At 39.2% G+C, this 26,965-nt stretch overlaps 1 protein-coding gene across 1 annotated transcript; it reads right to left on the bottom strand.

Moving 5' to 3' along the window:
- Positions 1–1,887: 1,887 nt before the first annotated feature.
- Positions 1,888–25,325, bottom strand: LOC119882323. The gene is made up of 17 exons (XM_038692363.1): positions 25,167–25,325; positions 23,998–24,179; positions 21,537–21,677; positions 21,162–21,279; positions 20,631–20,773; positions 18,903–18,980; positions 18,437–18,526; positions 18,170–18,350; positions 17,732–17,959; positions 12,685–12,866; positions 8,689–8,829; positions 8,304–8,421; positions 7,833–7,975; positions 3,563–3,640; positions 3,114–3,203; positions 2,847–3,027; positions 1,888–2,641 (listed from the first exon to the last, which is right to left on the bottom strand). Exons 2-17 carry the CDS (start codon positions 24,172–24,174, stop codon positions 2,415–2,417), a joined length of 2,316 nt encoding a protein of 771 aa, XP_038548291.1. The 5' UTR covers positions 24,175–24,179; positions 25,167–25,325; the 3' UTR covers positions 1,888–2,414.
- Positions 25,326–26,965: the final 1,640 nt, after the last annotated feature.

Here is a 26,965-nt window from a genome sequence, read left to right as displayed (position 1 = left end):
TAATTATTTCAATTTATTCTTTACTTGTTTAATAATAAAGACTGACTTGATTCCAAATCAATGAAGAAACCTCCTACTGATCCTTTGCTGGCCCCGCAGATTCCTCACTGCTTTATTTTTTTAAATGATAAATTTTAATTAATAAATACCTACTAGTTAATTCATTCAAGTTCATGTTTTATTACTTAATGAAGTCTTTAAATCAATGAAATGATTATCCAATTATCAGTCAAAAACACACAACGGAAGGATGTACACACCCCTCTTATCAGTTACACACACATATCCGGTATGGGGGCGGGACCGGAAGTAGCCGTCAAAATTAGTTTGATGGAATGTCATCTATATTTCTCTCTCTCTCATTCTATGAGGGGTGTTGACACTTTGCTGGCCCCGGTTCTTTGATAACAGAGTGAGTTGTTCCACCATTAGTTCCCTGCTTGCATAGACATGACAGAAATCGGTCTGAATCAACTGTGGTATTAAGAGGAGGGGTACCCCTAGCACAGCTCGACCTGTCTGTCAGTGACAGACCAGGTATTTAATCACCAGCACAAAAAACTGTGGACCCCAGCAAGAATAGCTGTTACTTCGGCAACAGCTAATGGGGATCCTACTAAATTAAATGAAACTGCGGCCCATCATGTTGCCAGAGGTACAGATAAAATGCATAAGGGTTCATAATTGCATACAATAGCTGGCTCTAATAATACTTCACTGTCTGTCCACTGCGAGTCCCCAAAAGTATCCTGCTTAGAGTTCCCAGAGGTACCGCTTATGTGGGAAATATTGAGTTGAGAAGAAGACTTTACGTTTCACTGAATATTTGATTTGTGTAGTAATAAGTACAGAAGATCCTTTAGAGGCCAAATGCCTTATTTTGCATTTAAAGGACTTCACTACCCACAATGCTCTCATAAGAGAAGGAAGAAGGCAATGTTTGTTTTTAACTTTAGACAGCTATTGTGAGCAACCAAGCTGTACCCTCATCATCATGAGCTAAGTATCACTATGTCTGATTTTAAGTCTTCATTTTGAAAGCAGTTAGACTAAGCTATATGTAACCAGCTACTCAATGGCTGGCCACTTACACATAACATGACCAGTTCAAACCTGCATGTAAGCTCTTGTTCATTACAGTCTATATTTGTTATATGCTGTTACATCCCAAGGTCTAGGGGTATCCTGGACGCAACATTCCCAAGCAATGCCAGAACAAATAAAATACAATTTAGCAGTTTTAATAGCTTCAGAGTTGAGCAGTGCCCAAAACAACAACCAAAACACTCTAATAAACCTAAAACTTTCCTAACCCAAAAAGTAAAGAAAAGACAAAGCTCTAAACTAGGCTTCTGATCTCAAAAAAGGGGGGGGGGGGGGGGGGGGTGCAAACAATAAGGGCTTCTCCCTCCTACACACTGCTAGTAGCTGACACAAGGAAGCTAAAACAAAGAAAATGGCTAAAGCCAACAAAAGAAGGTTGTCAACAACAATAAGAATAACAACGCTACGCTATTTAAACTTCAATGTGTCCACTTCATAGATTGACTTTCAAAGTCTCATCTAATCACAACAGTGCTCTACTCATGACAGACATAACACACAGTACACAGGCTCAGGTTGGGAATGGCAGAGAGAGAGAGAGAAGGGAGTGCCTGTCAGTGGGGCTTAAGATGGCTGCTGTCATCCAGGTGACCAATCAGGAGGCTCCAATCAGCTCTGCAGGACCAATCCCACCTGTTCTCTATTACCTACACACACTCTAAGGGAGAACAGCTGACGATGCAGGGAGAGAGATAAACAAAATATGTCCCCAGGGTCATAGCAATGCATAAAGGAACAGTTACATGTATTGATTGATTGATTACAAAACACCATGGACATATCTATCTGACAATGTGATTACGTCACATTATTTTCTTTGGTTAAGCAAATATATCAAGCAATGAAATAAAATGCATGTTCTGTAGAAACATAGTGCAGAGTCTTGCAACCGTCACACCTTCATATGGTATTATAGTACAGTTGGCATCTGTTCTAGTGGTTGAAAAGACATAATAGACATAAACTCTTTCAAAGGGTGTATGGTATAAGATAAACTAGACTCTAATGGTATAGCTAGGGTGTGAGGGTGCAGGAAATAGGACCATATATGTATTACAGACATAAAGTAAACCAGATCCTAAGGATGAGACTATAGGTGCAAAAGATGCAGTGCAATAACCTAATGTTCAGAAAGGCACAAGATAAACACAGAATCACTCCTGTAAGAAGTGATGCAGACAAGAAGCCACAGTTCAGAAAATCTAACACCACAGTTTTTACTCTTCATCCCGGTGTTAAAATAACATAACATTTTATAATGTTGCAATAGCAGATGTTGAGAAAACACACTGCTCTGAACAACGAAGCGTTCACTCGGGGGAGCAGTATCGGCCAGCAAAGAGAATGCTCATGGAGGGGTTATGTCGGATGAAGAAGAGGAAGGGGTGGTCTGCGGTGAAGGTGGCTGGACGGATGTAACAGCACGCCTTCATGATTGCAGCAGTGGCAGCAGCAGCCTCAGTTCCCTTCTCATTGACCTCCACGAAAGCCTTGTGGACGACTTCTGACAGTACTAGGTCATTGGCGGGAGACATGCCTGTCAGCAGAGGAAACAGAGAGAATATTTTAAATAACTATAATGCCTTGTCTCACCTTCATGACAGAAATGTAGAGCACACCGATTTAATAGAACCTCTGTATTGACTTGTTGCTCCTTTGAACTGACAGGAGCCAGTTCAGCTTTTGGTCCCTGTTCTTTTAAATGATGAATATATGTGAAATGGTCCAGACACATGTCCTACCAGAGAAGTCACTCGAAGCCATGTCGAAGGCATCCACCATGCCCATGCTGATCAGGACATTCTTCATGTCATACTTCTCCTCCATCTTGAATCGAGGCAGCCCCACCTGGACCTCAATGTTATCCATCATTTCTGGGCGCGTCCACTTCTCAAAGTTCTCATAGGTCAGCATCTTCTCCAGCTGGGGGTGGACACAAAAACAGTTATTAGTTTGTCTGCATCTTGTGCGTTTCCTTATGTGTATATGTGTGTGTCTCTGTGTCCTACCTTCTCCAGGCCTGTTGTACTGTCCTCTAATTCATTTGGTAGAAAGATGAGCATGCTGAGCTCCTTTCCTTTGTACGGCATCTCTAGGATCTGTCCAACAGAAGGTTTCAAACATTACAGCAAATATATTCTGCTCTGGCAACTGTTTGGTTACGTGTGTGTTTTAACAGGATAGTTTATGCAGTTACATACAACAAACAAAACCCTTATTAGGTAGTTAGTTTCATAGTTACAGTACAAATAAGCCTAAATCTTATCAAATCTTCTTTCATTCATATTCCATGGAAAAATGTCCTGCTTAACCTCATTAATAAAGGTAATAAATTATTGGTTGATAAAACCAAACAAATTAGTTGTTGACTGACCAGTTAACAGTCGCTTGACGGACCAACAGACATCTTGACTTGCATTCTATATTAACAGATTAATTAACCAATTTGCCTGATTACCTGGCAGTTGGCTTCAGAGATAGAGGTGAGAGGGAAGTTGGTTTCTTGATACATCATCTTCACTTGCTTAGTTTCATTCTGAAAACAGCAAACAGAAAAAAAACAAATCTTGTACACTTTGCCTTGTTGTTGCCAGTGATATAGAAGTGTAAAGCAGGATGTGGTCAGTACACTGTGACCTCTCTGTTGGCAGGGATGGGCAAAGAAATGTATTGTAAAATAATGTACCAAATTTTGCACCTTAATTTCAAGTGTATAAAAACAAACTACAAAAGCATCAGCCATGCCGTTTATTAAAATAAACTACTGTATTTCAAAAATACTTTTCCAAGGTACCATTAAATGAATTTTCTAACTTTCTATCAGCCTGATTTGATCCGTTCCTTCAGCAGTACACTGACTCAGCTGATTAAGGTGAGACACCACAGTCCAACATATCAACATACTTTCATAAAATATATAAAACAATCTTGAATAATATATATAAACATTATTATTTGTCTACATGCCACGAGCTACAGGTCGAGTAAAATTTCATCTTTGTTAGCATTAGAATCCAAGTAAAAGTCTTTTTTAACTTTCCATATTGAATCATCTATCATTTGAAGGCTTGAGCACAATGTTAGCTAGTCCATATATTAGATATCAGATAGATAGAAGAGATTTGTTCATGTGACACTTTTCCGTTTCCAACGGTTTTCTCAAAATTACGTTTCCTGTTTGCCAAGTCGTTTTCCTCACCCATAATTTTACACACTGTTTTAGGTCTTATAGCAAGACATTTAGAGATTTGTTTTTTCAAATATATTTTATCATTCTCATTTTATGTGGTATTTTATGTGTAAATGTGTGGGGGGAAAAGGTCAGTCACACATGGTTGGTGTTTTTATATAAATCCATGAAAAAAAAAAAACATATTGATAAACCCTTCAGTAAATGCCTTATATTATCAAAATAAAACAAAAAAATCCATCTGACTCTTGCCAATGTGCTGGAAAATGGGTCTGTTTGATGTACAAATCAGCGCCTATTTAATGAGGAAATGCCACAATTGCATATTAAAAATAAAAAACATAAAAAAATTTAATATCAAGCTTCTATTTACTGTATTTTTACTTTATGCATGTAAAGCTTCATTGTGATACACGTAAAATTGGGGAAAAAACTATTTGACTGCGGTGTCTCGCCTTAAGTGGACATTGTTTGAAAGGAACAGCTTTTTTCTGCTTAATGAGTTATGTGATAAATCTGACATAATTATGCAATCAGTTAACTGAGCAGATATTCACATATCCAGTTAGGATATTCCTAATTGTATCCTAATTTAGTTACACTACATTGCCAAAAGTTTAGAGTCGCCTGCCTTTACATGCACATGAAGGTTAATGACATCTCATTCTTAATCCGCAGGGTTTAATATGGAGTTGGCCCAACCTTTGCAGCTATAACAGCTTCAACTCTTCTGGGAAGGCTGTCCACAAGCCTTAGGGTTGTGTTCATAGGAATTTTTGACCATTCTTCTAGAAGCTCATTTGTGAGGTCAGGCACAGATGTTGGACAAGAAGGCCTGGCTCGCAGTCTCCGCTCTAATTCATCCCATAGGTGTTCTATTGGGTTGAGGTCAGGACTCTGTGCAGGCCAGTCAAGTTTCTCCACACCAAACTTGCTAATTCATGTCTTTATGGACCTTGCTTTGTGCACTGATGTGCAGGCATGTTGGAACAGGAAAGGGCCATCTCCACACTGTTTCCACAAAGTGGGGAACTTGAAATTGTCCAAAATGTCTTGGTATGCTGAAGCATAAACAGTTCCTTTCACTGGAACTAAGGGGATAAGCCCAACCCCTGAAGAACAAGCCCGCACGGTACTTGCCTGACTGCACAATGCAGTTCTCCTGGCAACCACCAAACCCAGACTCATCCATCGGCATGCCAGACAGAGAACCGTGGTTCGTCACTCCAGAGAACACGTCTCCACTGCTCCAGTGTCCACTTGCGGCCACTGGTGGCCTACCACCTCGTGGCTATGTTTCTATTGTTCCCAATCGCTTCCACTTTTGATAATTCCACTAAAAGTTGACCGTGGAATATTTAGTAGAGAGGAAATTTCATGAATGGACTTATTGCACAAGTGGCAACCTATCATGGTACCACGCTTGGATTCACTATCACAAATGTTTGCAGAAGCAGTCTGCATGCAGAGGTGCTTGATTTTATATACCTGTGGCCATTGAAGTGATTGGAACACTGAATTCAATGATTCGGACGGGTGTCCTAAAACTTGTCGCAATATAGTGTATTTGGTGGAAGGACCTACTTTGCATCACATGAGCTACAACAAACACAAGTGGTGGATGGGTTCACCATCTGCTGTTTAATGGCATTGCATGTTGTTAATGTCAATAAGGCACACGTGTGTGCACTGAACAAGTTACACCATCTCGTGCCAATATAAAGTAATATTGTAAAACAACCCTGTACGCAGGCTAATGGGTTGACGATGGATGGATGGAACTCTGAAACGCTTTGTTTTTTTCATGCACAACAGATGGAAACTTAAAACGCTCAAAGTAGCAAGCTAACATTAACTGTGAGGGCTGCTACTCGAGTCAAAGTGAGCTAGAACATTACGTAGTGATAAAAACTTGAAAGCTGACATATTACTGTATCAACCTTGCTGTGGATTTTCTTTACCCCACGGGTTAAAAATCACTTAATGCAGCTCCAACGTTTTGTCTACCAGTTTAAAGCTAAATCACTTCTTATTACACTTTACAATTTGGTGAACTATTTGTGGAGGAATAAAGCAAAATCTAATCATATCGGTGGTACCCCTACATTGGTGTGCCTATAGACTCAAACTCTGAACTTACTTAAGCAACAAACATTTTCTTACAAACACCATGGGTACATCTCAAGCCTTTTATTTGATATTCTCCTCGCTTGAACCAGAAGTTGTTTTGGTCCGCCATCTTGAAGGCTATCCCAAAGCTCCCATTTCTGTTCTGAGGAGCGAGGAGGGATCTCTGAGGAGCCATGACCTAGGATACATGAGAGCAGCCTTAACAGAAGTCTGTTAGTGGCCAGCACGCCCCCTTATTAGATATCAGTTATTAGCCGTGTTTCCATCTACGTTTTTTTAAGTCGCATTAGAAAAGGTTGATGGAAATGGCAAGTTTTTACGCTCGCTTGAGGTGGTTTTTGCATTTGTCGAAAAAGAATAAATACGCTAAAAGGGAGACGGAAACACTTTTGCCAAGTAAGTTCTGACTTGTAACTCACGTCTGATCAGCTGTTTCCACTGTCGGCGTCTTGCTGGATTTTCCCATAATGTCCAGAGACAGAGCTGGTAGCAGTTTGCCCGCTTGAAACACATTGCTGCTGAGGACCTCTCTCCATGCAATTGGTTTTGTTTCTGGTTTGGAACCCATAGGTCTTGTTTATTACAGCCATGTGTAACGTCAACTACTGACGTAACAATGCTTGCCTTAGCCTGGTTTATTCGCTCCAAACCAGCTGACTGAAACGCACATATTTCACAAAAGTCTGCTTAAAATTCGCATGACAATTAGATGGAAACATGGCTATAGACTGGACGCTGCACCTGATCGGACTAATCTGATACATCCCAACATCAATAGAGTTTCATACGGGAGTGAAGACAGATAACAGATCAAACTCAGGTGTATCACTCCTAAGTTTTATATCTGATTTGTTTTCTAAATCACCTTCTAGTAGAGTTCATTGTAGGTCTGAACAACAAAAGGTCACAAACCACAAACACTTTTCTTCATTTATCAGTAATATTCATCATTTGTTATTTTCCCCGTGTGGATGCACGGCCTGAGATGTACCCATGTGGTCTGAGAAAAGGTGTCTTCCCTACACCAAGTGGAATCATCATGATTTCCTTTTTACTGGAGCATAGCAAACCATGATTAACACTTGATGTTTAAAAAAGACATTGGGAAATGCTTCCTCCTTGTCTAGACTAATATTTAATACAAAAGTGTCTGACAAATGACCTTTTATTAAGTCATCAGATTTCACCCTCTTTTGACCACAATTTCCACATTTCCTGTGGTCAGGTTTCCTACCCTGGCACTGATGTCAAATCCTTTATTTCACTCCCTTTCACCACTGTCAGTGAAGAATGATAATGGTAAATGCTACCACGCAACACAGTTTAAAAAAAAAACAAATTTACTGACTTTAGATAACTTTTGTCAATCAGTGTTAGTCCATTGAATGTTTTCTTTGAGCAGTGTTACCTTGTTGAGTCTAAATTGCGCATCACGTGTGACAATCTCCTCAAACGGCTTGTTCCAGCTTCCTTTGAAGTAGATTGCATTGACCAGCACCAGCCTGGTCATGCTGTCCACCGCACCCTGGGCCAGCACGTCCTTAATTTTACCTGGCAAACCAAATTGACACATATGTGATGCAATGTCACACAACTGAAATCATATTTATTAGACCACAAAAGTCTTGGAAATAGAACTCAGCCTTTCAAACTGAAATCAATTCTGCAACACCATAAGAGAAACTAGATAGTTTGCATGTCAATGTGCAATTTTGTAAGTCTGGAAATCCAGCTGTTTCTGCCTACACAAATGAGAGTGACGCAGGACTGTGATTAACATTAATGCGGTCTTGGTTCTTCAATACCTTGCAGTGAATAAAGGGGGCATGCAGGTCTATTAACATACTGGTAAGTGTGTATGTTAGTGTGTATGATCCACCTTGTGTCTGCTGCTCCACCCAGCTATTGATGTGGACCCTGGCTGACTCTGAGCTGGTTTTGAAGTCCAAAGGCTCCAGCTCTGCTTTGTAGTGCTTCTTGGTTTTTCCTAAGAAATCCTGGAACCATCAACACATTTACCAGTTCTGATCACACAAACAAAATTATGGATTTGCTCAACTTGGAATTTAAAGTCTTCATAGCCAGAAAAGTATTTTCACAGTCACTGCTCTACCTGTTTGAATGCTTGCCACTCCCTTATTCGTTATTTCTTCTTACACAGCCTTAAGATTCCTGTCTGTGTCCCTCATTCACTAGAGCCTAGTATGTAAACAAGCCAACACCTACTTATGGCAATGCAAAAACACATGCTGGAACACACGTACCTCGATAAACTGGTAGGACTGCTCTCCGTACAGCCTGTTAGCAACACTGAGGGCATACGGAGCGTCTGCCTTGTTGAGCTCGCTCAGCAGTTGGGCAAAGCTAACGTGGACATCATCCTGTAAATCTTTGGTTTTCAGGGACTGTGGACAAAGCAGACAAGTGATGTTAGAGACACAATGAGCAAGTGACAGACCGCTGTATTATAAACAGTGTATTAGACTGACCTGGCTGCCATCTTGTCTTTTAAGTGATGAGACTATAGACAAGTTTGGTCATTTTATCCTGTTGACTTTGCTATGCAGTTGCACACAGTAAACAGTAGCTCAAAAATAAGCAACATATTGAACATATGAATCAATTGTTCATGAAAACAAAACCTTCAGAATTAGGGGATCTAAGAATTCAGGAAGGTATGTTGTCGGCAGGTGTGCATTCAAATCGACATAAATAAAAATGTACCATGGTCATTTACAATGATGTTTACAAAGTTTTGTGTAATCCAATTTGTATTTTTTTGTCTTAAAGGGGACTTATTATGCTTTTTTGTATTTTCTGTCTTATCTATAGTGTTACAATGTCAGATGTCCATGTTAAACATGACCAAAGCTTCAAATAATGAGGTAAACATATTTAAAAGAAATCCCAGTGAGCCAAACCTCAGATTTCCCACTATTCTGAATGCTCTAGTTTTTACAGTTGTTCTACTCTCGGCTCTGTATGATGTCATATATAGACAGGAGCATCTACAGCTTGTTTCAGACAGAGGCTGGAATGAGGGCCAGTATAAGATAGAAAACTTTTTTTTAACTTTGAATTATGCAAAGCTACCATACAGGAGTCACAGGAGAACTACAACATAGGGCTAGAAATAATAATAGGTCTCCTTTAAAATTATTTGTGTGCAAGTCTAATCGCACTATGGTTTCCAGCAGGAGCTTAAATAGGACATCAGGAAATACCCATGAAAAGAAAAGTCAGGACAATATTTTCTCTTGCATTTCCCAGCAGTAGTTTGGAGATTAGCAAGTAAAGCAGAGCGGAAACAAGTGTGTACAGGAACAGAGATTATCCTGGCAGTAATGTGTGGGTTGAGTTGTAATCCACAGGCCTCATACAGTACATCCCCATTATATTGGGAAGATGGACCAAAAGTTATGCCAAGTCAAACAGCTGATCAGAGAGTAGGGAGTAAATCATATTTAAATAAAATGGACTCTGTCTGGACTCTGCTTGGTCTGTCCGCAGTCAGTCGGGGTGGACCTGATGGCCATCAATAACAAGTGGAGTTTCACATCCCAGTCCTTACTGCTGCTATGAACATACTTCTTGAGCACGTTGACAATGATGTGTTTTGCACATTCGAAATATTCCGGGGATGATACGGGATGTGGAATTTTACTTTCACTCCCAGGATGTTGAATAAGGTAGTCAAAATGCTGAAGGTAAAATGGATGCCTTGATCTGAATCGACAGAGAGGCATAGCCCCCAGCGGCTGAACATGTAGTTCAGTATTAGGACTACGTCATAGCCATGTTGTTAGGTGCTAGAAGGCATTCAACCTATTTTGAGAATGCACGGGTGACGATGAGGAAGTACTTTGTTACCCTAAGAGGATTTTGGGGCGGGTCCGATCCAATCAACTTGGAGGTGGGACCAGGGGATTGTGACCCCCCTTCTTAGGAGTTGTAGGGTTGGCTAAAACTGACAACATACTAGAGACTCACAGGTCCTTTTCCAGCCTGAAGGGCACCTGGTCAAGGCAGAGAGCTCACAGCTCATCTGACTCAAATGATGGGGTTGGTGAACTGTGTTTTGCGGACAGTTTGATTCTAGCTTCCAGATAGCTTGAATAGCTGGCGAATAAATCAGGTTTACCAGGTGCAGGTATGATGGTTTTCTTTCCTCACCTGCCAACCAAGGTTGATGGCATTTACTGTCCAACTGTAGGATATTGGAAGCCACTCACTCTGGACCGTGTTTAGCACCTAGCTTATGTTTGGCTTTGTAAGTTCCATATATATATATATATACACTAATCAGATGAAGAAATTAAAGCTTTCTTTTAAGTTTGTAATGTAATAACTAATGCTCTGCCCTCCCTTCTTTTTAGACACAATGGCATCACCAACTCCTCTATCCAAGGCCAACACCTCCTTCTCTCTGGCTTTGCTCAAAAATCTGGGTGATAACGACAAGACCGCAAATGTCTTCTACTCCCCTTTCAGCATCTCTTCAGCCCTGGCTATGGTGTTGCTGGGGGCCAGGGGCAACACAGCCACACAGATGTCAGAGGTACAGTACACACACACACACACACACACACACACACAGTCTATATATATATATATATATATATATATATATATATATATATATACACACACACACACACACACACACACACACACACACACACATATATGTAATGACATTGCAGTCCCCTGAGATGAAGAAGTCACAGCGGAAGAGGTGTTTCAGTGGATGGGGATCAGGAAGAGATGAGCAGTTCTTTAACTAATCAGTCCATCAACTCTGATGATGAGGATGAAGAAACCTTCAGCCAGACCTCTGTGGACTGGTCTCGGCCTGTTGCGGACACCGAGGCAAAGAAGAACAAGGAGGAGGAGAAGAAGATGAAGCGGTCTCCTTTGGCTACTGTGCTGAAGTGCTGATGTTGACTTGAAATGTAAAGGTCACCTCCAGTTTCAGCAGCTGGCTTGATAATAACTTCACAATGGTCAGCACAGGCAAAAGCAGCTAGCAACTACAAAAAAATGGGTAACAGTGCTGGAGCAGACACAACAAGCAATGACTAAGGAATGTAAGAATGACACATCCCTGAAATTACAGGAACTTTACTTCCAAAAATACTACAGTCAGACAAAACATTATAATAGGAGATACAAAATCCATTTGTATCAACTTTTTCCATGTTACATTAATATTTTTGACACCACTAAGAATCAGATTGACACTCTCTACCCAGTGTTCTAGGTTGTAGGCGGATTAACATGCCACCATTACTGCAGTGACATCTCATCTTGATACTTATTTGGTGCAGTATCAGTCATAGACCAGGGGCTTATTTCCCTGGCCACTCATGAACACTATCAACAGATTATCAAGAATAAATTAAGCTCGAAAAACCAGTCCCTGTTCTGACTCTAAAATCTACCTGTACTGTTTACAATTTATTCTTATTAATTTGTCATTTTTGTAATTCAGTAGCTGGTCATATTTTATATGCTGTATATATATCATATCAACTGACCTCATGTACATAATAACAAAAATATTTATTCCAGCATCCTTTGCACTATGCTTCACTACACTGTTGCGTTGCTGTCTAGAAATTTTATGTGAGTGTATTGAGTGTATGTGTGTGTGCTGTACGCTCTAGTCTGTGCCTGTTGTGTGCTGAGGTTTTGTTCATGCTTGTTGTGTTTATGTACATTTACAGCAATGTAAGACAGAAGTCAAATTCGTATGAGTACACATACCTGGCCATTAAAACTGATTCTGATTACTGACACTGGTATTGGTGTTGTCAGTACCAGAGGTTCGTAGTTCCGTTAAACAAAGTATACATATATAATTCTAAACACACGGTATCTTTGTCATTTTTGCTGATGCTGAAAGAAAAACCTGGTGATTCTTTTGGAATGAGGTCTGACACGCCTGCAGTACTTCACTGCCCTTCATTCCTAAACCACTAGCTTCCGTGTTGCTTGACATTGTCTCAGAGAGGTCCTGGGTTGCCTTTATGATCAATTCAGAAGACACAGTTTGTGGTGTTTTAATAGAGTGCATTTTTTAGTACGAAATCTGTATCATTTTGTCTACCAGATGGCAAAAAAAATTAGACCAAGCTGAACCAGGAGCACCAACCTGCAATTCCATTAATGTAAATCTGTTTCTTTTCACAAAGACTTTGTGTGTGTGTGTGTGTGTGTGTGTGTGTGTGTGTGTGTGTGTGTGTGTGTGTGTACTGTACCTCTGACATCTGTGTGGCTGTGTTGCCCCTGGCCCCCAGCATCACCATAGCCAGGGCTGAAGAGATGCTGAAAGGGGAGTAGAAGACATTTGCGGTCTTGTCGTTATCACCCAGATTTTTGAGCAAAGCCAGAGAGAAGGAGGTGTTGGCCTTGGATAGAGGAGTTGGTGATGCCATTGTGTCTAAAAAGAAGGGAGGGCAGAGCATTAGTGATTACATTACAAACTTAAAAGAAAGCTTTAATTTCTTCATCTGATTAGTTTCTTAGTCTCTGGTTGGGCCAAACACCACTGAAGAGTTAGTTAATTTACAAATAAAATGATTGTCTCTGAATATAAATACCTGGTAGAAGATATATTAAGACAATTTCGAAACCTGAGGCCGTGTCTGAAACCCGAAATCCCCACATTCAGTCTTTAGTTCAGAAAACATTAGCCTAAATAGGCCAAGCAGGGTGCATTCAATATAGTTTTGGTTGACCCATCCTAACAGTGATAACAAAGAAGTAGTTATCATCAGTAATTTATGATTTTATTTAAATTATACAGCATCTTTGGTGGTGTGTAATTACCAGCCGATTGAGCCTACCGCTTCAGAACCTGTCGTTTAAAATTAATTTACGAATCAATAGGCTTATAGCCTGAATCTGCTGTTAACATTACACCATCTAACGTTATCTACAAACTACATAATCAGATCTCAGTGTCACAAACTGAATGAGACTCTGTACTTACTGACAGACACTTTTCTTGTGGTCCTCAAATGATCAGGAGTCTTTCCTTCGCTGGAAGACTTCTTCTTAAAGCTTCAGCTTTATTATTATTTATAAATTCGCGTTTGGTCTGAATGCGAGAAGGGTCCAGCTCATAGGTCCAGCTGCAGCCCGCAGACAAACCAGACAAATGTGACGGAAGTTGACGGAAGTTGAACTTCCATATATGGTTCATCCCACAAGCCACCGCGCACAAAACGTGATGACGTTTATCTCGGCCGTTCGGCCCACGCAGAGCCGTTAAAAAAAAAGAGCAGTCTATGGTGTCGACGTACCAATCAGTGTACATTATGCGTTAATATTTACTTTATACTATAATTATATAATAATATTATTGTAGTATATAAATACTGTAAATATTTATTATAATAGCGTAATGATAATAATAATAAAGCATATTTCAATTCATACTGTTGTATATTTTATTTTTATAAATGGGTTAAGCAACAGATGTCCTCATTCCCAACCTCTATCTCCAGAGACAATATAACATTTGGACTGATATTGCAAAGCAAGGGTGATGAGCTCTGTAGTAATACAATTGTATGTTTAGCTAAATTTTTCATTCACAAATGTAGAATTGTGAAGTCATCTCCCAAATTTGTTGTTTTTTAAAATTAATTTAAACTATATATAAAATCCTTAAAAACGCTGAAAGGTCCTGAAGCACAAAAAATATTTGATACCCTAAAACACTTCCCAACTGAGGTAAATAGCTGAACAGAGACTGAATCCTCCCTTTTATGTTATAATTTCTTACCGGTTATTTATTTGAATTTATTTATTTGAATGCTTCCTTCTCTTTTATAAATCATCCTTATTTTGTCACTAAGACTACATAACTATCTCCTGTTTGTATGAAGAGCTGCTCCCTATGGCTATATTTTGTACTTATCTTATTCTGTAGAAACGAATTCTGTGCAGCCATATGTTTGTCTGTAAATCTTGATACTTATCAATCAATCAATAAAAAAAAAGAAAGAAAATAATGCGGCATAACAGACGAGCTTCCGCTCGGCTGTAATTGCGGAAGCCGAGATCAAACGAGATTTTACTTGCTTTTGTAGCACACAAACTGGAATTGTCATGTGTTATCGTAATAAATCATAGGGGTTAATGTCAGAATGAACAAACACTTGATTGGGTTGTTGGAAACTTCGCTACTTCAGCTTAATTTTGCAAATAAAACATCAGTCTATTGAGTCTAATTCAGTTTTGTTTTAACATGAGAAACAGCAATCCCCTCTCTGTGTAGGGTCCAGGATAACAGAAATAAACTAAAGTAGGCTACAGAAACGTTACCCAGCTCGCCACGCTTGGATTCTTCTTATCAATCTGTTGTGTTGACGAACACTGATTCTGTTGCCTCGTCAGGAGATATGATTAATTTATGAAGGTGCAGCGACTCGTGTTTCCAACGTCCACAGCACCTCTTTTAGGTTGGAGTATTAAGTTTACTTTCTGTTTGCATTTGTATTACCGTAATGAACCTAAACTGTGAGGTAACGGACTATCTACTTCAAAGGCACCTGCTGTTCCTGTGGATTCTCACTTAAATGCTTTGAAACTGGTTGACTATTAGATTAAATCAATCAGTCATAGATTACCTTTGTTAAATAAGTAGTTTGTTTGTCTTTCTATCTATATTTAGATTTCCAGCAAATTTCATGTTGAGATTAACCATGAAGCTGGGTCTTCTTCCACACTGGGATACTGATAAAGGAGCAGAGGCAGGGAAATAGATCTGTAAACTTCAACTGGAGTGAGTTTATAGAGCATTTACTGTATGTGTGACAAACTCTTAAACACCAGGAGTATCACACTCACCCCTATATTCCATTTAGACGTTGTGGGGCCAACTGTCCATTCTGTGTATTGTGCTACAGATTCCTGTCTGTGTTTTTATCAACTTTAGAGAGGCGTGTGGACTCCACTGACCCAGTGTACTTTGTCAACCATAACACCAATACAATGCAGTGGGAAGACAAGAATGAGCTCATACTCCAGTTGACTAGCTGGCGAATACTTCCACTTTCTGGTCACAACTGCACACAGCAGCTGAGGAAGAGTCCGGCCTTTTAAAATCACATCTTATCACATGAATGTTTAAACCATGGCGAGGATTGATAATGAAAAATGGCAGCAGCTGCTACAGACCAGCATTATTCTGTATCTGTACTTACTTTCACTCAACAGTAGATAATATCCTGCTCTGTAATCATGTAGTTTGAGTAATCAGTTTTCATTAGTTCCACTCTGTAGCCAAATACAAAATATTTAGTAGCTCTCCACTTACATGCCAATAACATTTCTCAGGAATGCTTTTATTTTCAAGTTTATTGTATTCATTATTGGACAAAGTTGAAGAGTTTAATCCTAACTTAACCCTAACACCCAAACATTCCTTTGTCCAATTGCCAAAAATATTTTTCCTCATCAGTAGAATATGCGATGTGTGTTGAATATTTGTCTGTGTAACACAGATGATGATACATTTGTCGTGACCTTGACAAACTGTTAAGGGCAACAACAGACTGCTTTTCCAAACATTCAAACATTTTACGTTATTGGATTCCTGTACGATCACATTAAACTAACTTTCAACATCTTGAATAAAATGTTGAATTATATTTTCTTATTATAAACAAAGCAACATTCTGCTATGGGTGTCAGTACCTCGAGTCACACCACAGAGCATCTTGTTGTATCAGTGAGTGTTCAATTCAACTGAAATTTCTTCACAGTGATTTACTGTCCACTAAAATGAATACAGACCTCCTCATTTTTAAGGGATTGAGATAATAGATAGTCAGAGAAATGCACAAGGCAAAAACTACATATTTTACGCAACTGATTGCAGAATCTGAAGGAAATAGCACCTCTTTTTGGAAACACCTAAACAGTCTTACCAAACTAAAGCCCAGCCAACAAAAATTAATAATGGGGCTGGAAGTAGTAGTGGAGTGACTAGCAATGACAGTACAGAAATTTCAAATTAATTTAATAATTACTTAAATCAGTAGAGGAGCTTGCTCAAAATTTTGAACCAGTTTAAATATCACAGGGTAATATGACAGAATCATTGCAGTCTTTCTATATTAAGGAGGTTGAACAAGAGAAAGTAGGTTAAAACATCAATAAATCATCAATTAATTAATAAAAATGTAATAACTCAAAGGTAAAGGATCTGTTTGGTTTGAATATTGCTGTTATAAAAACACACAGCTCTGTATTTAAAATATTAAATTCTAATACTGTAATTAATTTAAAAACAACGAGGCAGCTATGCACACTTCAATATTTACCTACCTCATGCCCGTTGGGTCTGGTCTTACCAAATAACTGTCACCACATAATAGTAAAGTATCGCTAAAGAATCGGATCACTAAGCAGTCTAAATATTAATAAAAATTAATGATCCCCATCCCCAGGCACAGCGCTACGGAGGCCACAGGCAGCCATCTATTCAAATATCTTTCTTACTCCGTTTTCCCGTGATAACAGGATAATTATCTCAAGCTAATGAATGTTGTTTTCCTGTGATAAAAGGATAATTTTCTGGTGATCTCGAGATTAGAACAGTAGTTTAACACAGGGGTCAGCAGGAGCTAGGGTTTGTTATCTCGAGATCACGAGAAAATAATCCCATTATCACAGGAAAACAACATTCATTATCTCCAGATCACATGATTAAAAAAATAAAAAATTCATCCAGAGTTGACGTCCTTGCTAGTAGTTTAAGAGGCATAATAGACATTGTGATAAAGGCAAATTCTTTCACAGGGTGTAAGATAAACTAATATTTAAGTCTAATGGACTCTAACGATATATCTAAACTAGGTTATGAGGGTGCAGCAAATAGAACCATACACACATTACATGCATACATAAAGTAAACCACGTCCTAAAGATGAGATCAGGTGCAAAAGATAAACAGTGCTAAAACCTTATGTTCAGTTAGGCACAGAGTAACCACAGAATCTGGATATTTGGAAAATCAAAGGTTGGGACAGGAACTCAGCATGATTAGCTATAGGAAACTAGAGCAGTTATTCTACAAATAACATTTAGACTGTTGCAATAGATGTATTGTAACCCCCCCTCCAGTTGTGTAACAACACTGCTCTGAAGTGAAGCAGACAAGAAGCCACAGTTCAGAAAATCTAACACCATAGTTTTTATTCTTCATCCCGGTCTTGCAACACCAAATAACATTTTATAACATTATAATAGTAGATGTTGAGAAACAACACTGCTCTGAACGATGTAGCGTTCACTCGGGGGAGCAGTATCGGCCAGCAAAGAGAATGCTCATGGAGGGGTTATGTCGGATGAAGAAGAGGAAGGGGTGGTCTGCGATGAACCTGGCTGATACAAATCTGAGACACTGAAGCTGAAAGGAAACACCAGTGGCAGCTGCAGCCTCAGTTCCCTCCTCGTTGACCTCCACGAAAGCCTTGTGGACGACTTTTGACAGTACTAGGTCATTGGCGGGAGACATGCCTGTCAGCAGAGGAGAAGGAAAGAGAATATTTTAAATAACTATAATGCCTTGTCTCACCCTACATGACAGAAATGTAGAGCACATTGATTTAAGAGAACCTCTGTATTGACTTGTTGCTCCTTTGAACTGACAGGAGCCAGTTCAGCTTTTGGTCCCTGTTCTTTAAATGATGATGAATATATGTGAAATGGTCCAGACACATGTCCTACCAGAGAAGTCACTCGAAGCCATGTCGAAGGCATCCACCATGCCCATGCTGATCAGGACATTCTTCATGTCATACTTCTCCTCCATCTTGAATCGAGGCAGCCCCACCTGGACCTCAATGTTATTCATCATGTCTGGGCGCGTCCACTCCACAAAGTTCTCATAGGTCAGCGTCTTCTCCAGCTGGGGGTGGACACAAAATCAATTCTTAGTTTGTCTGCATCTTGTGCGTTTTCTTATGTGTATATGTGTGTGTCTCTGTGTCCTACCTTCTCCAGGCCTGTTGTACTGTCCTCTAATTCATTTGGTAGAAAGATGAGCATGCTGAGCTCCTTTCCTTTGTACGGCATCTCTAGGATCTGTCCAACAGAAGGTTTCAAACATTACAGCAAATATATTCTGCTCTGGCAACTGTTTGGTTACGTGTGTGTTTTAACAGGATAGTTTATGTAGTTACATACAACAAACAAAACCCTTATTAGGTAGTTCGTTTCATAGTTATGGTAAAAAAAAAAAAAAAAGCTGGATCAAAACCAAAATCTCATTAAATCTTCTTTAATTCACATTCCATGGAAAATCCTGCTTAACCTCATTATCAAAGGATGATGATTGCTGATGATTAAATGATTGGTTGATTAGTTGTTACCTGACCAGTTAATAGTTGGTTGATGGACCAACAGACATATTGACTGACATACCATATTAATTAATTAATTAACTGAATTGCTTGATTACCTGGCAGTTGGCTTCAGAGATAGAGGTGAGGGGGAAGTTGGTATCTTGATACATCATCTTCACTGGCTTAGTGTCATTCTGAAAACAACAAACAGAAAAAAACCTGCGCTTTAAGAGAAACTCACCACCAGCTGAAATCTTTTGTACAGTGTTTTGTACAGTGATACAGAAGTGTGCGGCAGGTTGTGGTCACTGTTTGGTGTGCTCAGAGAGGTAACATACTTGAAACCTTCAACCAGACAGGGCAGCAAAACAGTAGGAAGTTACACTTTAATATTTTCTAAATCACATTTAAAGCTGCATTAAGCTACAGTATATTTTGGATATTAACATGAATTAAAATGACTTCTTTGACGTAAAACGATTGCTGGCCCTGCTGACATCACCAAAAATAATAACCACACTTCAAATTAAGGGGCCAAGCACCCTCAAACTCGCAGAGGCCAATTGTAGACTCTCAGCTCAGTGGGAAATGGTGGAGAGCAGAAATAAACAAGTAGTTCAGTTATTCATCAAGTGGGGAGTAAAACACTCTAATGGGATGGCCATGTTGCCCTACATCCTCTCGTGTGCCAGTAACAAGTTAGCAAAAACTAAAATGACAAAGTATCAAAGCTTGCGGTTGATTTTCTTTTTCAGTGTTGACCCGCTGGTTAAAAATAACTTAATGCAGCTCCAACGTTTTGTTGACCAGTTCACAAAATCACTTTTGATATGTATAAAGTCCAATGTCTTCACATTTTTGACTTTGGTGAACCATCTGTCAGTGCACCAAGCGATATCTAATTCTATTTATGCTGCAGGTAAAGGTGTGTCTACAGACTCAAACTCTGAACTTAAGCAACAAACATTTTTTTTACGAACACAATTGGTACACCCAAAGTTTCTTGTTTGATATTTGCTCGCTCCCCACTTGAACCAGAAGTTGTTCTGGTCCGCCATCTTGAAGGCCATGCCAAAGCTATTATTTCTGTTCCGAGGAGCGAAGAGGGATCTCTGAGGAGCCATGAGCAAGGATACATGAGAGCAGCCTTAACGGAAGTCTCATACTGGCCAACAAGCCCCTTATTGGATATCAGTCTTTGACTGAATGCTCCACCTGATCGGACTGATCTGATACATCCCAACATCAACAGAGTTTCATACGGGAGTGAAGACAGATTAAACTCAGGTGTATCACTCCCAAGTTTTATATCTGATTTGTTTTCTGAATCACCTTCTAGTAGAGTTCATTGTAGGTCTGAACAACAAAAGGTTACAAACCACAAACACTTTTCTTCATTTATCAGTAATATTCATCATTTGTTATTTTCCCCGTGTGGATGCACGGCCTGAGATGTACCCATGTGGTCTGAGAAAAGGTGTCTTCCCTACACCAAGTGGAATCATCATGATTTCCTTTTTCCTGGAGCATAGCAAACCATGATTAACACTTGATGTTTAAAAAAGACATTGGGAAATGCTTCCTCCTTGTCTAGACTAATATTTAATACAAAAGTGTCTGACAAATGACCTTTTATTAAGTCATCAGATTTCACCCTCTTTTGACCACAATTTCCACATTTCCTATGGTCAAGTTTCCTACCATGGCCCTGATGTCGAATCCTTTATTTCACTCCTTTTCACCACTGTCAGTGAAGAATGATAATGGTAAATGCTACCACGCAACACAGTTTTAAAATAAACAAATTTACTGACTAGCTGAATTTTTTCTTTGAGCAGTGTTACCTTGTTGAGCCTAAATTGAGCATCACGTGTGTCAATCTTCTTAAATGGCTTGTTCCAACTTCCTTTGAAGTACATAGCATTGACCAGCACCAGCCTGGTCATGTTGTCCACCGCACCCTGGGCCAGCACGTCCTTAATTTTACCTGGTAAACCAAAATGATATGTATGTGAAGCAACATCACACAACTGAAAACATGTGTGAAGTGTTTAAAAATGGCGAGCCATTCCCCATCACAAAATTTTGTGAAATCATATTTATTAGACCACGAGTCTTGGAAGTAAGCCTTTTTGACTGAAATCAATTCTGCACCACCATAGTGAAAACTTTTGAATTCATGGCATTGTAAGGCCATTTAATGTGCAATTCTGCCAGTCTGGAAATCGAGCTACTTCAGCCTACAAAAATGAGACTGTCCCAGGACTGTGATTTACATTAATGTGTTGTCAATTCTTTATAACTACATTGAATAAAGGGGGTATGCAGGTCTATTAACATTCTGGTAAGTGTGTATGTTAGTGTGTATGATCCACCTTGTGTCTGCTGCTCCACCCAGCTATTGATGTGGACCCTGGCTGACTCTGAGCTGGTTTTGAAGTCCAAAGGCTCCAGCTCTGCTTTGTAGTGCTTCTTGGTTTTTCCTAAGAAATCCTGGAACCATCAACACATTTACCAGTTCTGATCACACAAACAAAATTATGGATTTGTTTAACTTGGAATTTAAAGTCTTCATAGCCAGAACAGTATTTTCACAATCACTGCTCTACCTGTTTGAATGCTGGCCACTCCCTTATTCGTTATTTCTTCTTACACAGCCTTAAGATTCCTGTCTGTGCCCCTCATTCACTAGAGCCTAGTATGCACACCTACTTACGGCAATGCAAACACACATGCTGGAACACACGTACCTCGATAAACTGGTAGGATTGCTCTCCGTACAGCCTGTTAGCAACACTGAGGGCATACGGAGCGTCTGCCTTGTTGAGCTCGCTCAGCAGTTGGGCAAAGCTAACGTGGACATCATCCTGTAAATCTTTGGTTTTCAGGGACTGTGGACAAAGCAGACAAGTGATGTTAGAGACACAATGAGCAAGTGACAGACCGCTGTATTATAAACAGTGAATTAGGTTAGAGGATCTAAGAATTCAAGAAGGTATGTTTTTGGCAAGTGTGCATTCAAATCAGGAAGACACTGATAAACACTGTCTTCCTGATTTGATCAATGTTTCCTTAGACAGTTACAATGATGTTTGCAAAATTTTGTATTATCCAGTTTATATTATTTGTGTTAACTGAAACCTTTGACTGTTAATTCTAATCACACCGTGGTTTCCAGCAGGAGGACTAAATTCTCCCTTGCCTTGCCCAGCAGTCGACTGGAGATCACAATACCGCATAGGTTTACTATAGGGTTAAGGTTAGGCGAGTTTGCCTGCCAATTAAGAACAGGGACACCATGGTCCTTAAACCAGGTACTGGTAGCTTTGGCACTGTGTGTAAGTCCGGTTGGAAAATGAAATCTGCATCTCCATAAAGTTGGTCAGCAGCAGGAAGCATGAAGTGCTCTAAAACTTCCTGGTAGACGGCTGCGTTGACCTTGGACCTCAGAAAACACAGTGGACAGACACCAGCAGATGACATGGCACCCCAAACCATCACTGTGGAAACTTTACACTGGACTTCAAGCAACGTGGATTCTGTGCTTCTCCTCTTCCTCCAGACTCTGGGACCTTGATTTCCAAAGGAAATGCAAAATTTACTTTCATCAGAGAACATAACTTTGGACCACTCAGCAGCAGTCCAGTCCTTTTTGTCTTTAGCCCAGGCGAGACGCTTCTGACGCTGTGTCTTGTTCAAGAGTGGCTTGACACAAGGAATGCGACAGCAGAAACCCATGTCTTGCATACGTCTGTGCGTGGTGGTTCTTGAAGCACTGACTCCAGCTGCAGTCCACTCTTTGTGAATCTCCCCCACATTTTTGAATGGGTTCTGTTTCACAATCCTCTCCAGGGTGCGGTTATCCCTATTGCTTGTACACTTTTTTCTACCACATCTTTTCCTTCCCTTCGCCTCTTTATTAATGTGCTTGAACACAGAGCTCTGTGAACAGCCAGCCTCTTTAGCAATGACCTTTTGTGTCTTGCCCTCCTTGTGCAAGGTGTCAATGGTCGTCTTTTGGACAGCTGTCAAGTCAGCAGTCTTCCCCATGATTGTGTAGCCTACAGAACTAGACTGAGAGACCATTTAAAGGCCTTTGCAGGTGTTTTGAGTTCATTAGCTGATTAGAGTGTGGCACCAGGTGTCTTCAATATTGAACCTTTTCACAATATTCTAATTTTCTGAGATACTGATTTTGGGGTTTTCATTAGTTGTCAGTTATAATCATCAAAATTAAAAGGAATGAACACTTGAAATATATCAGTCTGTGTGGAATGAATGTATAAATTATACAAGTTTCACTTTTTGAATGGAATTACTGAAATAAATCAACTTTTTGATGATATTCTAATTATATGACCAAACATCGGCGAGACGTATGCTATTTGGCTGTTGATTGTGATTTACTGGTATATATATATATATATATATATATATACATATATATACACACATATACATATATATACACATATATATATATATATATATACATATATATACACATATACATATATATACACATATATATACACATATATATATATATATACATATATATATATATATATATATATATATATATATATATATATATATATATATATATATATATATATATATATATATATATATATATATATATATATATATATATATATATATATATATATATATATATACATACATATATATATATATATATATATATATATATATATATATATATATATATATATATATATATATATATATAAAAAAAACTCTAAACACACGGTATCTTTGTCATTTTTGCTGATGCTGAAAGAAAAACCTGGTGATTCTTTTGGAATGAGGTCTGGCACGCCTGCAGTACTTCACTGCCCTTCATTCCTAAACCACTAGCTTCCGTGTTGCTTAACATTGTCACAGAGAGGTCCTGGGTTGCCTTTATGATCATTTCAGAAGACACAGTTTGTGGTGTTTTAATAGAGTGCATTTTATAGTATGAATTTGTATCATTTTGTCTCCCAGATTGAAAAAATAAATAATACCGTTTTATAAAAAATTAAGGATATAAGCTCCACAAAATCAAGCTGAACCAGGAGCACCAACCTGCAATTCCATTAATGTAAATCTGTGTGTGTGTGTGTGTGTGTGTGTGTGTGTGTGTGTGTGTGTGTGTGTGTGTGTGTGTGTGTGTGTGTGTGTGTGTGTGTGTGTGTGCTGTACCTCTGACATCTGTGTGGCTGTGTTGCCCCTGGCCCCCAGCAACACCATAGCCAGGGCTGAAGAGATGCTGAAAGGGGAGTAGAAGACATTTGCGGTCTTGTCGTCGTCACCCAGCTTTTGGAGCAAAGCCAGAGAGAAAGAGGTGTTGGCCTTGGATAGAGGAGTTGGTGATGCCATTGTGTCTAAAAAGAAGAGAAGCCAGAGCATTAGTGATTACATTACAAACTTAAAATAATGCTTTTATTTCTTCATCTGATAAATTTTACTCTCTGGTTGGGCCAAACACCACTGAAGAGTAAATTCATTTACAATTAAAATGATTGTCTCTGAATATAAATACCTTAGTCTTTAGTTCATCAAACATTAAAGCCAAGTATTAACAACAAAGTATTGCATGAGCTCTTGGTTTATTTTGCGATCCACCCTCAACATCATAACGTTACATTCCTTCAGCGGTAAGTGGTCTAATCACACCATCTGAGTTACTCCAACCCCCTCGTAAGACAGTAACTTCATCACAATAGTATAAGTGCGCGACACTATATACCACATTATTTGTTATCATAAATAGTTTATGATTTTTTTTTTTAATTATACTGCATCCATGGTGGTGTATAATTACCATCAGACTGAGCCTACCCTTTAACTGGTCATGTAAAATTAATTTAAGAAATGTGCTTATAGCCTGAATCAAGTTACTGCTGTTACACCATCTATCTACACACTAAAATAATCAGATCTCAGTGTCTCACACTAAAAGAGATTCATCCTATAGCCTACTTACTGACAGACACTTTTCTTCTGGTCCTCAAATGATCAGGAGTATTACCTTCACTGGAAGACTTTTGCTTGAAGCTTCAGCTTTATTATTTAGAAACTGACACGCCCCCCCCCCAACTAAAAGCATCTGATGAGCTTCCGCATGTCATTGTACAGAAGCTGAACTACATTTTACTCGCTGATATGGCTTTAAGTCAAAATGAACAAACACTTGGAAACTAGGCTACTTCTGCTTAGTGCTAAATTCTGCAAATAAAACATAATTCTGGTGAAGTCTAATTTAGTTTTGTTTTATTATGAGATACAACAATCCTTTATCTGTGTAGGGTCTGGGTACGATTTTCACCTATGTCTTATGCCCAGTGAAAAAATAGAATAGGCTACAGTACCCAGCTCGCCAGGACACGCTTGGATTCTTCTTATCACTCTGTTGTGTTGACGAACACTGCGGTAATCCTTATTCTGTTGCCTCGTCAGGAGATATGATTCATTTATGAAGGTGCAGCGACTCGTGCTTCCAACGTGCACAGCACCTCTTTTAGGTTGGAGTATTTAGTTTACTTTATGTTGGCATTTGGGTTACCGTAATGAACCTAAACTGTGAGCCGTCAGTGCAAGGTTTGGTAACGGACCATCTACTTCAAAGGCACCTGAGATACCCGTTGCTGTGAATTCTCACTTAATGCTTAGAAAATGGTTGACCAGATGAAATCAATCAGTCATGAATTTGCTAATTGAGTAGTTTGTTTGTCTGTCTATCTATATTTAGATTTCCAGCAAATTTCATATTGACATTGACCAGGTGGGTCTTCATCCACTGTATGTGTGACAAACTCTTCACAAACACATGGAGTATCACACTTGCAGCAATTTAAGAGGATATTACTTTTTTACTACCGCGTCACTTTGACAGTTCCACAGGCAGCACCTCCCTCTAATGGCCATACTGGGTCCAACCTGAGGAAATGTTGGTTTGTTTGAACATGAATCCTGGGGGAATTCAGCACAAAATGTTTTGCAACACAAGGAATTATAAAATAAAAAACATTTATGCGGGCATAAGGAGGTCCTCCTTCCTTCTGCTGTCATTACTCGCTGTTTACAAAGATCACAGATGACAGTTAGTTGAATAAGTCTGTTTATAGCATGAGTCAGCGCTGGTGATAATCTGACTGATGTGTTGCCACACTGTGGGACCAACTGTCCATTCTGTCTATTGAGCTACAGATTCCTGTCTGTGCTTTTATCATCTTTAGAGAGGCGTGTGGACTCCAATGACCGAGTGTACTTTGTCAACCAAAACACCAAGACAATGCAGTGAGAAGACCCCTGAACCCAGGAGTGAGCTCAGTGCCACAAAACCACTATAGAAATAAAAATGGTACAAATAACCTGAGCAACTATAGAGATACCTGCTGGTATCCCTGGCTGGTAATAACTGATCTAAAATAAAGTTAAAGGAATGAACTGAAGAAGAAACAACATTCATAGGTATTATTCAGTCCCAGAGATTTTAAAGTAAAATGCTGAATGTGATGGTATTCAGTAGGATGCAGTATTAAATTATTTATAGTTATTCACCATAGACTGTATATAAAAAGGTATTCACACGAAAAAAAGAAGTGTTCATTGTATTGTACAGTAGTAACCATCTCAATTCTACGACAGTGCCACCTAGTGGTAAAGTACTAAAAACTTAATGATGGAGGATGGAACACAACAACAGCGCCTACAAACTAAATAATCATATCTCATTGTCACTAACGGAATGAGACTCTGTACTTACTGACAGACACTTTTCTTCTGGTCCTCAAATGATCAGGAGTCTCACCTTCACTGGAAGACTTTTGCTTGAAGCTTCAGCTTTATTATTTACAAACTGACACGCCCCGAAATCCTCAGATGAGCTTCCGCATTTTCATTCTAAGGAAGCCGAACAGACAAAAGTACATTTACTCCCTTTTAACAAATAAACAAATCTAACTTTAGGAAATAGTAGAAATCTGAGAGGAAAGGGCATCACTTATGATTAGGCTACTTAAAATATATAATTAAAAAAAATCTCTTTTGGGACATGTTTGTAACCCAAAGCAAGGAGAAAATGTTTTCAACTATGGGTGAATTCGTCACCCCAAACGCCACGCAGTACCTTCCAGCTTGCAAGATCCTTTCATTTCGGGTATAGGCC

The sequence above is a fragment of the Micropterus salmoides genome, unplaced genomic scaffold, assembly GCF_014851395.1.
Source record: "Micropterus salmoides isolate LMB-PRFRI ecotype aquatic unplaced genomic scaffold, ASM1485139v1 Ms_hic_scaffold_1, whole genome shotgun sequence".
Lineage (NCBI taxonomy): Eukaryota > Metazoa > Chordata > Actinopteri > Centrarchiformes > Centrarchidae > Micropterus > Micropterus salmoides.
This window is presented reverse-complemented; position numbering and strand designations above follow the sequence as displayed.

Bases quoted from the DNA above. Each gene is read 5' to 3' on its own strand.
- LOC119882323 (XM_038692363.1), bottom strand. From the start codon at position 24,174: ATGGCATCACCAACTCCTCTATCCAAGGCCAACACCTCTTTCTCTCTG. The intron at 8,422-8,688 runs GTACGTGTGTTC...TGATGGTTCCAG, and splicing joins AGTCCTACCAGTTTATCGAG to GATTTCTTAGGAAAAACCAA. The intron at 3,204-3,562 runs GTAATCAGGCAA...TCTGTTGGACAG, and splicing joins TCTCTGAAGCCAACTGCCAG to ATCCTAGAGATGCCGTACAA.